This window comes from Leopardus geoffroyi, chromosome E3 (genome assembly GCF_018350155.1).
Source record: "Leopardus geoffroyi isolate Oge1 chromosome E3, O.geoffroyi_Oge1_pat1.0, whole genome shotgun sequence".
Lineage (NCBI taxonomy): Eukaryota > Metazoa > Chordata > Mammalia > Carnivora > Felidae > Leopardus > Leopardus geoffroyi.
Window position 1 is genome coordinate 40034962 of NC_059340.1, and position 12917 is coordinate 40047878.

Consider the following 12917-nt stretch of genomic DNA (forward strand, 5'->3'; position numbering starts at 1 on the left):
GACTCTCCTGCTAACCACTGTCTCTCGGCAGTGCCCCGCCCTCGACACCCGACACGCCAAGTGGGGCGGGGCTGCTGGAGGCGGGGCGTGGGCCGGGGCGTCCAAACCCCAACTTGGCCTGGTCAAGATGGCGCTGATGGTCGGAGCGCGCGTCCTGGCTCGCAACCTGCTCCGCCCGTGTGCGTGACTCCGGGGGTCTGGAATTGGGGGGTGCGGGGCAGCAGGGGCCCGGGGAGCCGGGAGGGGGGCCGGAGGAGACAGGGGCCCCGGACCCGAGGGAGCGGGAGGTTTGGGGGGGGGGGGCGGGATTGGGGACAGGGAGGTGCCGGGGACCTCAGGGAGCTGGAGGGAGACGGGGAGCTGACTGGGGTCCGGGGCTAACGGGCCTCGCGCTGTCGTTCGTAGGGTCCCGGCTGCCGGACGCGGTTCCCGGGCGGACGGGGCCGGCCGCCGGCGGCGGGGACGGTGTGCGGTGTTTCGGGAGCCCTCGGGTGCTGGTGGAGACGGACCCGGCGAAAGGTAAGCGCTCCTGCGGCCGCACGTTCGGCCCCGCCGTCTGGGCTTTCCCTGGCTCGGCCCGCCCCGGGGCCTGGAGGACTCGAAGCAGGGGTGCCACGCCGTCCCACGCCCGCTCCCTCCTCGCCCGCCGCGTGTCTTCCTGCCCGCGGCTCCTGGGGACGCCTGAAGGCCATTCGAGATCAAGCCCTATACGAAGACAGTTTCTGTTGCGTTCAAAGCTTAAAGGTCATCAACCCACGTGCTTTTCCCCAGTTCATTATGAAGATAAAAGTGTTTTGGTTTGTAAAGTTTGAGGGGTATGCTCCTCTATCTAAACTCTTCAGTTGGAAATTGAAAATAATGGAAGTATTTTAGAGTAAAGTAATTTTTTTTTTTTTATATTCTGGCATGACACAGGACCTAGCAGATGGTTTACTAATTAAAGCCAGGAGCCACCTCCCACCCCCATCAGAGCCTCTGGGAAAACTCTCCAAAAGGGACAGAAAAGGTAGAAAAAGCACCGTTGAGTTTTCTCTACCTGAGAATGTTCCCAACCTGGGTCCTGAGAAGGCTTGCAGCCAGGGCTGGGCCCACTTCCAGGTTTTGGGGACACGCTGTGCTCAGGCCTCCAAGAGGAGCTGGGGGGCTGCTGTGGTTGGGGGGCTGCGGCCTCAGCCCACCTCCCCCGCGACCTGGATTCGCCCCAAGTCCTCTGCGTCAACTCATGGAAACCTTTACCCTCTCCCCTGAGTGTCCTTGATTCTGCCGGACCGGGCTCTGTAAAAATCCAGTCAGCCTCAAAAACTTCCCTCTGAACCAAGTTCGGGGAGCTTGCTTCTGGGAATTTTGATCGCTTCTTACACGTCCCTGTACGTTCCTGTAGCTGGTTAGTAAGTAACCTCTCCCTCAGAAGCCGGAGGTCTCAAAACAGCCCGTTTGTCTTCAGGACTTGGTTCTCACTCCTAGAGGACTGTTTACGTTGACCATCTGAAGATTTCTAAGGTCCTGACCAGGGAAATGTAGCCTAAATGAACGGTGGCCCTTCGAAAGCCCTTGGGGTCTGTCCTTGGGCCAGGTAGCCAGAACAGATGGCCTCAGCTGGCCCAGGCTGGTGGCTGCCCTGTCCCAAGTGCTGGTCTGCCCCCTCCCCCCACCCCCGGCCTCCCTCGCTGCTGGCAGGACGCACAAGCGGATCGTGGAGAATTTAAGAATGTCAGCCCGCCAACATGTTTAGCAAGAACCAGAACCCCCAGTGCACTTCCTCCTTCGTATCTGGTCTTAGAGTCTGCTCGCTCACTCCTCAGGAAAGTAAGGCCATCTCCTACTCCCCTGGGGACAGGGGACTGGCCTCTGGAGGAACAAGATAAGCAGATATTTGCTCATGAACGTTCACGGCCGCAGTAGTCACAAGAGCCTCAAGGTGGAAGGGACCCAGTGTCCACCAGCACACGAACAGATACAGTGCGGTCCACACGTGTGCAGGGAGACACTGGGCCTCAGAAAGGGGTGGGACGTTGACCCAGCGGCACAGGCCGGCCTGGAGAACGCGGTGCTCAGTGAAAGGAGCCACGCATAAAAGGTTGTGTGCTTCCATGCACACGAAACGTCCAGAGTAGATGGGTCCGTAGAGGCAGAAAGTAGACACTCAGTGGCCAGGGGCCGGGGAGGAGCCGGAACTGCTCGTGGGCGCAGGGTCCTGTGTGGGATAGAAATGCCCGGCAATTAGATCGTGGTAGCATTGGGACACTGTGCATGTCCCTATAGACCTGGACCGCCCACTTTCATTTATTTATTTATTTTTTAATGTTTATTTTTGAGAGAGAGACAGAGCAGATGCAGGGGAGGGGCAGAGTGAGAGGGAGACACAGAATCGGAAGCAGGCTCCAGGCTCTGAGCCGTCAGCACAGAGCCCAGCGCGGGGCTCGAACTCACGAACCGTGAGGTCATGACCTGAGCCGAAGTCGGACGCTCAACCGATGGAGCCACCCAGGCGCCCCGTGGACTGTCCACTTTTAAATAGTTAGCTTACGTTAGGTGAATCTCACTTGTATTTGAAAAACCAAAACCGGGGCGCCTGGGTGGCTCCGTCGTTTGAGCGTCCTGACTTCGGCTCAGGTCATGATCTCGAGATGTGAGTCCAAGCCCCGCATGGGGCTTCGTGCCGACGGTGCAGAGCCTGCTTAGGATTCTCTCTTTCCCTCTCTGCCCTTCCCCCACACGCACATACAAGCTGGCTCGCTCTCTCAAATAAATAAACTTAACCAATTTTAATAACCGGAAGTTAAAAACGAAAACTGTCGCTTCCCAGGGCCAGGTTCAGGGTGCGGGATGGTTGGCTGTGCTTTTCCAGTCCTGGGTGTGAGCTTTCTCCTCTTCATTTTCAAACTAGGGGTCGCCGTGATAAAGTTGAAGAACCCCCCGGTGAACAGCCTCAGCCTGGAGATGCTGACGGAGTTTGTCATCAGCCTGGAGAAACTGGAAAACGACAAGACCTTCCGAGGCGTCATCATCACTTCGGTGGGTGCTCGTTGGTTCCCCGAGTTCCGATCACGGCAGGAACCTGCTGTGAGGTCACGTCCACACGTCACGTGCTGTAGAATGACCAGGTAGACCCGGATGCCGGTGCCACCAGGGACCCTAGTCCTGGGCCTGGTCCAGGGGGGCCCCCAGTGGTCCTGGCATGCTGTGGGCAGATGGCTCCCCCCAGAGCACCGCGACCTCTGCCCCAGGCCGGACTGTGGGGAGAGCCTCAGTGCCCTGCAGTCGGGCCAGAACTCAGGGGAGGGCAGTGAATTGTCTGCAAGGGTGGCCTGGACCCCGCGCTGATAGGTGACGGGTAGTCCACCGGGATATCCTGTTGGCAGTGGAGCCACTAGGCGTGTTCCCTGGTGGCCACGCTCCCTCGTTCCTCTTCGCCTGGGCCTTAGAGTCAAGTTCTCAGAGGGCAGATTTTCCCTTCTGAATTCTCTAGGGAACCTTGGTGTTGCGTCCAAGAGCCGACAGATGCTGCTGTTTAATGACATCTGTGGGAGGGGTGTCACCGGTGAGGCCGGGGAGGGGGCGGTCCTCAGCCTGGGCCGGGTAGACCCCATAGACCGACAGGATCGGGGGCCACGCCGGCTCCGGCAGCCCCACCTACTTTGCCAGGAGAGGAAGTAGATGGGAGCGCGGCCTGATGTAACAAGCCCTTCGTCGTGTCAGGAGGAGTCCTGGAGTCGCCTTTCGAGTTGCGGGGAGCCTCCGCATGAGCGTCTCCCAGTAGAAGGGCCACCGTTCTACAGAGACCAGTGAGGACGTCTTGTCGCACCATTGTTACAGGCAGAGGGTCGCGGTCTCTTCCGGGCAAGGCTTGGCACGTCCACTGGGCACGCGCCTGCTTTCCTTAAACCCTCAGCCGGTCCTGGGTGTGACCTGGTGTTGTCCCAGCTCTGAGCTCTCGGGGTGGGTCTGATGCACACACCAGGGGAGTCCCGTGGAGTGGCCCCCCGGGGAAGAGGGTGGCGCTCCAGGGGCAGGGCTGGCGCTCGTGGGCACGGGTCACTGTGACAGTTGAGGCTGACCTGTCTAGACGTGTTGCAGTTCCCTGGGAGTGTTTTGCTCGGGAAAATTTCTGAAAATATTCCCTTCAAGAAGTTTCACAGCGTGATTGATCACGCCAGGAAACGAGAGCTGGGAAGACCCACGACTTCTGTCCCTCGGCAACAAAGCGGGGCTCCGTGCGCCCGCCCCACCCCCCCACCCCCCCCCCCCCGGCCCCGGTCTCAAAGCGGCACGGCCCCCGGGGGATGGGGAGCCGGCGTGTGTCCCTCCAAAGCCCACATTGTCCCCGGGACTGTGTCATCTTACAAATGTGTCTCCGTGTGTCTTTGGCTGGGTGCCTACTGTGTCTGCAGCACAAGGCCTGCCCAGTGGGCCCTCAGCAGATGACGGTGCGACGTGACGCTGCTCTCGTGGGGACACACGATAGAGGCCGCAGACGAGGGCTCACGACAACAGCAGCGCGTTTTTCTCCGCTCTCCTGGAGCGTCCCTCTCCGCTTCTTGCAGCTGCTGCCGGGTGCTGGCACCCCTGTACCCCGCCTCCTCCACCCCGGGTCTCTGCGTCCACGTTTCCCTCCCCTTAGAAGGACCCCTGCTCTCACGTGGTCTCACGTCGGTCCCATCTGCAAAGACCCTGTTTTGAAAACAGTCACACTCGTGGGCACTGGGGGTAAAGGCAGACACGGTTCGGCCCGCTGCAGACGTGCTGCCGAGTCCCAGATCACAGCCCGTCCGGTCCGTCTGGCGGGGCGAGCCCCCGTCAGCACGACCGCGGTGTCTCTCCCGCAGCCACAAGCTTTCCTCGAGCGTCCGGACCGTGGGCGCCCTCTTCCCCGCCACGTGCAGATGATCTGCGTGGGGCATTTGGAGGGCAGGGAGGGGTGCCCGCGTTCGGCATTGGTTAGGGAAGGCGGCACGCGCTCAGAGCAGGGGCAGCCCTGTCCCCGCCACCACCCCGTCCCCGGGGCGCCTGTGACAGCCAGGTCGCGCTGGCACGCGGCCTAGGGAGACGACAGGTTGGCCTCCAAGCGTCTGCGTGCACAGGTCCACGTGGAATTGCGCTCTGCACCCTGCACACGAGCTTGGTCCTGTTGCTTAATGTGAGGACGCGGAGACGTCGCCTGTGACCGTCCCGTACTTCACGTGTCGGTAACAGGTCACGCCAGCCCCGGACACGCTCCAACCACGGGAACATCTCGTTCACTTAGAAACGTTGTGACCACGCGACGGCCCCGCGTGGTGGCCACGGAGCAACCCCGCCCCGCCTCTGGGCCGGCAGTGTTTGCTGGAAAGCAGCGCCGTGCTGGCGGTCCCCTGTGTCTGCTTCCCCCGCTCTGTGGCGGCTGTGTCGGGACCTGGGGCGTCCACACGGGACCCACAGCCTTCTAGGCCAGGCTTCTGTCTCGTGCGTGACCGCCCAGGGCAGAGTTCTGGCTCCTCAGCTCATTGCTGTCCCTTCCCGTCCTGGCTCGCTTCTGACGGCAGCACCTCCCGGCCCGCGCTGGCGTCTGCAGCGTTCTTGACCTCGAGGGTAAATCAGAACGTGTGCCCCCTCCGGGCCTCTGAGTTCCCCTGCCAGCACACGCGGCCATGCCCAGAGCCCGCTGTTTATGTTCCTGAGGGAGCACCCGACCCTGCCTGCCTGTTTTGCCTTTTCCCATTTGAAGCTGGAAAGTAGGAGGAGCTAAGTCCGAGGGAGGTCCCAGCTTCGGCTCCTGGGGGCCTGATCCTGCCACCTTGAACATGACCTCGCCCCCACTGCATCTTGAGCGCCTGTGGGCTCCCGGGCCCCGGGGACGGGTTGCTGCCAGGAGATGGACGGTGACGGGGCCCCTGGCTCCTTCACTCCGTTAGGACTGCCCCGGGATCTTCTCGGCTGGCCTGGACCTGACGGAGATGTGCGGGAAGAGCCAAGCGCACTATGCCGAGTACTGGAGGGCCGTGCAGGAGCTGTGGCTGCGGCTCTACCTGTCCAACCTGGTGCTGATTGCTGCCATCAACGTGAGTGTCCCCGCTCCTGAGTGGCCTCACTGGCTCACCAGAGCCAGCCCGGCGCGTGGGGGGGCATGAAGAGGTCCTGTCCTTGGGAAGGCTGGGAAGGGAACAGTTGGGGGAGACCCTCGGATGTGCACAGGGGAGCCTCCACTGCAGACAGGCGTGACCTGGTGACGGGGTACTTCGCGGGGCGGGGGGCAGGGACCAGGGCACGTGGTCGACGCGGCCCAGCAAGAGGGCTGTATAGGGAGAGGGGCTTGAGGAGGGGATCAGATTCACGTCTGGAAACATCGTTCCGGTCTGCCCTCGAGAAGGTAGGGGCTGTTCACGCTCAGGAACCGGTGTGCCTGAAGACAGGGGACACGCCAGGTGAGGTGCCAGAAGGGTCTGAGCCAGGGGACGGGAGGGTGGCGAGAGTCAGGACGACCCACGAGGCGCGTGACAGCCGACGGCAGCTTGCCGTCTCTGTTCAAGGCAGTGCAGTGCGTGAGATGAGGGCGGTGTGAGTTTGGGGTTCCCAGGACATCCCGCTGGGGATGGCGATGGGTCCCGTGGGCCGTGACGGGTTGTGACCGCTCCGGCCGGATGCTGGTTTGGCGTTTTAGCATCCGGACCAAAGCCGTGAAAAGAAAGACGGCTTGCCACCCAGACAGGAGGGAGATTTTCTGGCCCCCGAGAGCTGGTGGCCCTACGAGGTGACGGGGCTGATGGGCAAGCCCGAGTCCCCGTGGTGCACGGCCAGCCCAGCCGGTGTGGGTGCAGCACCCCGGGGGCGCACACCCACCGTGGGACCTGGCTCTCCGGAGCGCAGCCCCAGAGCCAGACGGCGCGTCTTCCCCCGCAGGGAGTCAGCCCCGCGGGAGGCTGCCTGATCAGCCTCACCTGTGACTACCGCATCCTGGCGGACAACCCCAAGTACAACATCGGGCTGAACGAGACTCTGCTGGGCATCATCGCCCCGCCCTGGTAAGGCCGGGGGCTGGGCCCGCCCTCCGCTCGGCCCTGGGGCGAGCCCGTCTGCCTGGGAGACTCCAGCAAGCGAATTGTGTTCCAGGTTTAAAGACACCCTGGTGAACACCGTCGGCCACCGCGTGGCAGAGCGCGCCCTGCAGCTGGGGCTGCTCTTCCCGCCCGCAGAGGCCCTGCGGGTGGGCATGGTAGACCAGCTGGTGCCCGAGGACCAAGTGCACAGCACGGCACTGTCGGTGATGGCCCAGTGGCTGGCCATTCCAGGTGAGGGGCACAGGGAGGGGCTGCAGGTGTGCGCACCGACGGGCGAGCCTCCCCCCGCCACGGCCGGGTGCTCTGGTGAGACCAGAGCCTTCACGCCAAGGTGCTCTGTGCAAGTCGTGGACGTGCCATCTATAAGAGCGGACTTAGTGTCCTGAGGTCACTATAACAGATGACCCCGAGGTGGGGGGAGGTGCTTAAAACAACAAAATGTGTTCTCGAAGTCAGCAGGCCAGGAGACCAAAATCAGTGTTTGGGCAGGGCGGTGCTCTCTCCAGAGGCCCTAGGGGAGGCTCCTTCCTGCCACTGGGGGCTCCAGACATTCCTTGGCTTGTAGATGCGTCGCGCCCAGCTCCGCTTTCCCCTTTCCCCTTCACGTGGCCTCCCAATTGCACACCCCGCTTCCTTTCTCCTGTTAGGACGTTTGTGGCATTTAGGGCCCACCCTAAACCCACGATGATCTCATTCCATCTACCTCCACAGAAACCCCTTTCCAAATAAGGCCACAGGCACAGATTCTAGAGCTGCGCTGTGGACTTGTATGGATCTTTTGGGGGGTCCACTGTTCAACCCACTGCACGAGTAGAAACAGCCTGCGTGTCCGTTTATAGAAATAGGGCTGGTGACGTCAGCGGACCGTGCCTAAAGGGCCAGGTGGATCTTCGGCCTGGTGGGTCAGCGTCCGCCACACTGTGGCGTTGGAGCACAGAGGCCGCCAGAGCCTGTCTGTGTTCAGTAGAACGGGCGCCCCTGATACCTAAATTTCATATCCTCTTCACGTGTCCCAAAAATGTCTTTTTTTCAGTTCTTTTTTTCCAATTATATAAAACTGTAAAAACCGGGGCACCTTGGTGGCTCAGTAGGTTAAGCGTCCGACTCTTGATCTCAGCTCAGGGTCTCGAGCTCGGGGTCGTGCGTTCAAGCGCCACGTTGGGCTCTGCCATGGGTGTGAAGCCTACTTTAAAAAAAAAAAAAAAAAAAGGAGAAACGATTCTTAGCTCACGGGCCACGGGGGCCAGGTTTGCTGACCCCTGACACAGACACACGGCTACGTGCTGCGCCGCTGTTATTTACGTCGTAAGAGAACCTGTAGTGGAGGGAAACTAGCCCCCATAGTATAGTTGAGTGAGAATAACAGGGTAAAAGGCAAGGCACCCTGGATGTTTTTCAAGGAAATGGGTAGGCAGTGGGGAACAGGTGATTTTCATTTTTTTCTTTGCTTAGTTGTATTTTCTCAGTGTCCCGGCAGAGCTTCTGTTGAAAGTCTCTCGGGAAGGTTGGGCACGATACGACCGTCTTGGGGTGGGTTCTCACACACGGACCCCTTTCTGTAGACCACGCTCGACAGCTGACCAAGAATCTGATGCGCAAGCCCACAGCCGACCGCCTGGTCACACAGCGCGACGCGGACACCCAGTACTTCGTCCAGTTCATCTCCCGGGACTCCATCCAAAAGTCCCTGCGCGTGTACTTAGACAGGCTCAGACAGAAGAAAGGCTAGGGTCCGGGCCACGCACGCGGGGTTTGCACCACATGTGGCCTTCTGGGGGCCGTCTTCTTCCAAGGGGTTTTAAGCAAGGTATTTTCCGATTTCAAGGTACTTTCAGCTCTTGGTCTCACTGGTCTTAGAAGCTCTGTTCCCGGTAGCTAGTGTCCCAAGGCCACTGCCCCCCAAGAGCGCCTTTTCCGCCTGGCAAGTGGGCAGGGCGGGATCGGGGGGCGGCATCTCTGTTGGGGAATCGTGAACTGGCAGGAGGGGCAGTGCAGGATTCAGCGACATCGCTGTTGAATGTCCCCTTTCCCCGAGCAGAAGTGTGAATAAAGTCCTCACGTTGTCCCGTAACTGGCTGCCCGGCCGCCTGACTGCTAGGGGCACGTGACCAGCCCGGTGTGGGCCGGTGAGCCGCACGGGACCCCCAGAGGAAAGGACTCTGGCCACCCCATCTGCCTGTTTACATGGAGGGGGCACAAAGGTTCAGAGACCGGGTGCTTGGGAAGCAGGGAGGGGTGAGCCCGTCTGTGCCACAAGAGCCCCGGCCTTACTTTAGGAAGGTGACCTGAGAAAAAGTCACGCGGGCTCTTGAAGCAAACGTATGCCCTCCACACAGTTCAGGCCGGTTCCCAAAGTTGCCAAACGTGAGATGTTTCCCAAACCAGCAACCTCGCTGGGCCCCTGTCAGTCACACCCTGTCCCCCATTCGTGCTCGTTCCCGATCCTCGGGTGATGGGCTTCCCCGGGACACAGGCCACAGTTCTCCCCAAGTCCTTGTCCAGCCCAGGGCTCCTGAGAAGGAACCCGCCCCGCCTGGGCACGGCGTCCAGCCTGCTCGCCCCTGAGGGAGAGAGAGGGCGGCAGGGACGGTGAGGTTGGCCCTGTCTGTCAGCACTGCCCGCGCGCGCGCGCGCGCGTGTGTGTGTGTGTGTGTCCGTGTCCCCAGCTGCGCTCAGCACCAGTCCTCGGACGCATTTACGGTTGGCACGGAGGGAAAGCAAGCACACTCGGGAGCTGTATTCTAGAGCCTGGTCTGAAGGGCGTCAGTTCCCAGCAGGGTGTGACACGGGTGGGCTGGGCCATCCCTGTTCCCCTAGGGGGCTGGGACCTGGGACCCACTGGGCTGCAGCACCAAAGTCTGGGCCTCACAGGGGTGGAGTCCTAAGAAAGGACACGGAGGCCTTGAAGCCGACCAGTGTGTGGTCCTGGCTAAGCGCTCGCTCCCGTTTATTGAGCACAGCCACGCGCCCGGCGCCCTGCAGGTGCTCCTCACAAGGAGGAGGTAGATGTCGTAGCCCATTTTACAGATGGGGAGACAGGCTGAGTGGGCCTGTGATGTGTCCACAGCCACGTGTCCAGCCAGCCCTGCCCCACGGCTTGCTGGGGCTTGGCCAGCCATCCGGAAGGAGATCAGTGGGGGCCAGAGTCCTCCTCAGGTCGAGTCTGGAGGCAGCGTGCCCTGACCAGGCCTTGAAGGTTTTCAGTGGGACTTCAGGGTCACCTCCACAGGAAAATGGTCACTGATGGCAAGGGCCTGGAGGGAGAGGAGGTGGGGCCTGCTGGGCAACCTCTCCTCCCTTGCAAGCTCCACCCCCTCCACCTCCCACCCCTCCACACCCCCACACCCCGCCCCCGGGGAGGGGGGGGGCGGCGGGCATCTACAGACCACTGTGCTGCCTGCAGGTGGCGTGGGGCACGGACTGGGGACCCCACTCCAGAAGAGGCCAAGGGCATCTCCTCCCGCCATCCCACACTTGTTCCTTTCGGCTAGAAATGAGCCCCTAAGGGCGCTTCCGAGACACTAGTGCGGGGAGGGGCGCCCACGGCCGTGGGCAGCAAGACACTGGCCACCCCCACGCCCGTCAGTTCCCCCCCCCCCCCCCGCGCCCACCTGAGTCTGGTCCAGGCCGAACTCCTCCTGGAAGTCGTGCACAGCGGCCGAGTGGGGCTTCAGGCTCCTGCGCAGGCGGGCGCCGCACACCACGATGCGGTCGTAGGCGCAGTCCGAGTTGCCCACCGTGGTGTCCGCGCTGTCCGGGATGAGCCACTTGAAGACCTCGCTACTGCGCAGGCGGATTGCCGGCCAGTCCTGCGCCCTCACGTAGCTGCAGTCCGCATTGAAGTCGCCCAAGAACAGCAAGTCCTGCGGGGCCGCGAAGCCCGGGCTGAGCCCGCGAGAGGGACGCATCCCCCACCCCCACCCCGGACGCGCCCGCTGGGGGCGGGGGCGGGGCTTACGTCGGTGCCCCATTTGTCGATCACGTCCAGGTACACGTCGTAGAGAGCGTCGATCTCCGCCACGGCCTGGTGCGGCGCCGCGTGCAGCGGGATCAGCACTAGCTCCCCGGCAGCTGCGGAAGGCGCGTGTCAGAAGTGGGGGGGGGGGGGGGGGGGGCGGGGCTGGGGCGGGGCCGCGGAAGGGGAGGGGCGGGGCCTTACCCGAACCGGGTGCGGAGAACTTGACCACGAAAGGTTCACGGCTGAAGGCGTCCTCCGGGTCCGGGTACTGGTACGTGTCCACCACCGACACCGCGTCCTTCCTGGGGGAAGGAGACTGGTGGTGGCGCTGGGCCGGCCCCATCCTGCCCTGCGCGCCCAGGCCCCGCCGCCCCGCCCCTCACCTGTAGACGAACAGGTACATTTCTTTGTACTGGTCCCGACCCAGGGGCTCGCTGCTCACAAAGCTGTACTCGTGCCTGGACACGCTGCGGAGACAAGGGCCAGGCCCGCGGTCAAGTCACCCGCCGGGCCCTGCGAGCCCGGCCTGGGCTCCGAACGCTGGACCCTGTCCCCCGCACCTGTTGATCTGCTCCATGAGCGCGGACACGGCGCTCAGGTCCGGGTCTCGCACCTCCTGCACCAGCGTGATGTCATAGCCAGCCACGATCTGGGGGAGGAGCCGGCAGGTGCGGGGTCACGCGCCGGCGGAATCACCGGAGAAGCCCAGCTGCGGCCCCGCCTCCCGGCCCCTGGCCTCACTTGCGCAATGACACCGCCGCAGGCTGGGTCCGACACTTTGCTGTCGCCAAAGCTCTGGATGTTGAAGGCTCCGATGCGCAGCGCCGCGGCCCCGGCGGCCCCCAGCGCCCAGAGCGCGGCCATTAGGGCGCGGAACCCACTCATGGCGCGGAGCGGGCGGCTGGGAGTGACAGAGACGCTCCTGAGCTCAAATCTGGAGTCAGACACACCAAGCCGCCCCTCTCCGCCCCAGCCCCGGGGCCACGGGGGCCGGTGAGAACGCTTGACACAGAGGTTCCCTGCGTCTCCATGTCTCCCCAGTGGTGCACTAGGCTTACCGTGGCCCTTCTCCGTCGTAGGGAAACTGAGCCCCAAATACAAGCACCCCATTCCCATCCAGCCCCCTGGTCAGCCCAGTCCTCCCCAGCCACGGCACCCCCACACAGGCCGGCTCCATCACTCACCTGGGATGCGGGTGGGGCGGCAGCCGAGGCTCAGGATCTAGGTCAGAGATCCAGGCTGGGGGTGTGTCTGTGGCACAACACAGACTCCTCGCTTGGTGGGGCAGCAGTTCTGGTGCCAGGGCTCAGGCGGGTATTTGAGGCCCTGGTCCAGGGAGGGGCTGGACTGCTCTGGGTCCGCCCCCTCAATGAAGTTGGACGCTGGAACTCCTGGTGGCCGGTCCCAGGGAGAGCCCTGACGGCCAGGTGGCAGGGGCATCCACCCTGGGCCTGCTCTGGTGCCCCCAAGCCCATCAGAAGCGGGACTCCGCAGACTCTGACCACCTCCCAGCACCATGTCAGGACTGGATAAGAGGGTCAGCCATCCAAGGTACCGTCCTTGTTCCTGTCCTCCCCCCATCCCCCAAAACTAGGTCATCCAAAATCTCCCTCCTTCAGCGGCACCTTCTGGGAAAACAACGCAGTGCACGCCTGTCCCCCCACACGCTGTCACCTCAAGGGAAAAAGCCTTGGTCCCCTGTCCCAACAGACAGCACCAGGGCTGGAGGCGGGGAAACGGCATCCCCTTCCACCCACCTGGGGGGGGGCTCAGGAAGCTGGAGTCACGACTCCCACTGGGCAGGGCAGCAGGAGGAGGCTGCCTGTCCACATGCCAGTGACACCCACACACCGCCAAGGTGCCGCCAGCCCCTCCGGAGCCCTGGGCGGGGCGGCCGGGCATGAGAGTCCAGAGGGTGGCCCGGG

At 62.7% G+C, this 12917-nt stretch overlaps 2 protein-coding genes across 5 annotated transcripts; one reads left to right on the plus strand and one right to left on the minus strand.

The window, feature by feature from the left end:
* The first annotated feature begins 44 nt into the window (after nt 1-44).
* ECI1 (enoyl-CoA delta isomerase 1) lies at nt 45-9105 on the plus strand. 3 transcript variants are annotated; one of them, XM_045461319.1, is made up of 7 exons: nt 45-179; nt 406-519; nt 2888-3015; nt 5892-6038; nt 6877-6998; nt 7087-7265; nt 7746-8253. In XM_045461319.1, exons 1-7 carry the CDS (start codon nt 128-130, stop codon nt 7871-7873), a joined length of 870 nt encoding a protein of 289 aa, XP_045317275.1. In that variant the 5' UTR covers nt 45-127; the 3' UTR covers nt 7874-8253. The 3 variants fall into 3 exon arrangements, with proteins under 3 accessions (XP_045317275.1, XP_045317274.1, XP_045317276.1); XM_045461318.1 differs by lacking the exon at nt 7746-8253 and adding an exon at nt 8597-9105 and having other exon boundaries at nt 46-179; XM_045461320.1 differs by lacking the exons at nt 45-179; nt 406-519; nt 7746-8253 and adding exons at nt 892-1006; nt 8597-9105.
* On the minus strand, nt 1751-12879 carry DNASE1L2 (deoxyribonuclease 1 like 2). Of its 2 annotated transcripts, none has more exons than XM_045461322.1 (8): nt 12177-12879; nt 11734-11893; nt 11553-11641; nt 11376-11459; nt 11194-11294; nt 10993-11105; nt 10646-10897; nt 1751-1848 (listed from the first exon to the last, which is right to left on the minus strand). In XM_045461322.1, exons 2-8 carry the CDS (start codon nt 11875-11877, stop codon nt 1792-1794), a joined length of 840 nt encoding a protein of 279 aa, XP_045317278.1. In that variant the 5' UTR covers nt 11878-11893; nt 12177-12879; the 3' UTR covers nt 1751-1791. The 2 variants fall into 2 exon arrangements, with proteins under 2 accessions (XP_045317278.1, XP_045317279.1); XM_045461323.1 differs by lacking the exon at nt 1751-1848 and adding an exon at nt 9958-10288.
* Nucleotides 12880-12917: the final 38 nt, after the last annotated feature.